General features: G+C 45.9%; 1 protein-coding gene across 1 annotated transcript; it reads right to left on the bottom strand.

The window, feature by feature from the left end:
- Positions 1-310: 310 nt before the first annotated feature.
- LOC135218734 (trichohyalin-like) lies at positions 311-1,357 on the bottom strand. The gene has a single exon (XM_064255183.1). It carries the CDS (start codon positions 1,355-1,357, stop codon positions 311-313), a length of 1,047 nt encoding a protein of 348 aa, XP_064111253.1.
- Between the last annotated feature and the right edge of the window lie 221 nt (positions 1,358-1,578).

Here is a 1,578-nt window from a genome sequence, read left to right as displayed (position 1 = left end):
ATCAGAGGAACCACCATGAACACCTTAGGGGGGAGGGGGAGGGGGAGGAGGCCTGGGGGGAGGCCCCGGGGGTGGCCTGGGGGGAGGCCCGGGGGAGTGGAGGGTGGTGGTCTTGGTGTCCCTCTCATGCCGCTGAAGATGTGCGCTCAGCCTCATGGTCGCCAAGTCAGTCTGTGACTCACTCCTGTTGGCTGCTTTGGTTGGCCTTTTAGGGGGGTGGTGTCACGGCTCACCTAAAATACCCCTCCTGCTGTAGAAAGGCAAGACATCAAGATTTGCCGCTCTTGATCGAGTTGCCTTATGTGGGGGATCACCTCTCCAATATGGCATCCTGGGCAATCGCCTCCCCACATTTTTGTTCATCTTTTGTGGCTTCTGGATTTCTCTCGTCTTCGTGGATGAGGTCCGTCAGTGTCTGAGTTAGGACCTCCCACTGCTTCCCATAGTTGCTCCTCTCAAGTTGGGCATCGCAGTATTTCCTGTACTGTTCCTCCTTTCTCATCTGCAGGAACTCCTCTTTCCCTTCATCTTGCTTCTTTTCATTTCCATGCTGCAGTGCAATGTGCTCCAGAGTGAAGTTCCTCTGAGCTGTCCCATGGAGAAGCGTCATTAACATGTATTTATCTTGTTTCCTCAAAACCTCTTCCTGTCTTCTTTGGCGCTCCCTGTAAACTTGCTTTTCCTTGATCATATTTTCCTCTTGTATCCTCCAGTTTTCTTTCAACTTTTCACATTCTTTTCTCAGGTCTTCATCATCTTCCCTCAGCTTCTCCAATTCGCCGTCCTTCTGCTTCAGAGTCTCCTGATAATACAGACTCATTTCGCGGATTTGTGTCTCCCTTTTCTGGACATCATCCTCGAAATCTTTTGTAATTTTTCTCGCCCTCAGTTCTGCTTCCTCTCGTAAGCTCTCCAGTTCCTTGCCGTGATTGAGAGCGACTCCTAGTTTTTCTTCTAGTTCTTCTTTTTCACATACCAATTTTCTTTCCTCGTTTAAGAAGTTTTGTATTTGGAGGGCCCTGTTGTCAAGCTCGACCTTTAAGATTCTCAAGGAAGTCTCCATCTCCTGTCCTCTCTTCTTTTCTTCTTTTAACAAGTTCTCCATCTCGTTCCCATGATGGAGAGCATTCTGCAAAGATGTTTTCAGTGAATTTTTTTCCAAGTGGTTTTCCTGGGTCTTCCTCTTTTCAATTTCCAACTCTTCCTTTACTAAAGACAGTTCTAAGACTCTTTCGTTTAATTGTTCATTATACAAGGCTCTCTCTCCTCCTAATTGTGAGATCAAGCCCTTCAGAACCCGGCCTTCTTCCTCCATAACCTGGGTCTTCCACTTTTCATTTTCGAACTCTTTTATCATCAAATTCAGTTCTAATACTTTTTCGTTAAATTTTTCTATATACCAGGCCCTCTCTCCTCCTAATTTTGCGACCCAGTACTTCAGACCCTGACCTTCTTCCTCCAGAACCTGGGTTTTCCTCTTTTCATTTTCGAACTTACCTTTTATTTTCACCAAATTGCAGCTCTAAACTACTTTTTTTCGTTAACAAATTTTTCTATATAACCAGGCTCTCGCTCCTC

This window comes from Macrobrachium nipponense, chromosome 1 (genome assembly GCF_015104395.2).
Source record: "Macrobrachium nipponense isolate FS-2020 chromosome 1, ASM1510439v2, whole genome shotgun sequence".
Taxonomy (NCBI): domain Eukaryota; kingdom Metazoa; phylum Arthropoda; class Malacostraca; order Decapoda; family Palaemonidae; genus Macrobrachium; species Macrobrachium nipponense.
The sequence above is the reverse complement of the archived record's forward strand: the minus strand, read 5'-3'. Positions and strand labels throughout refer to the sequence as shown.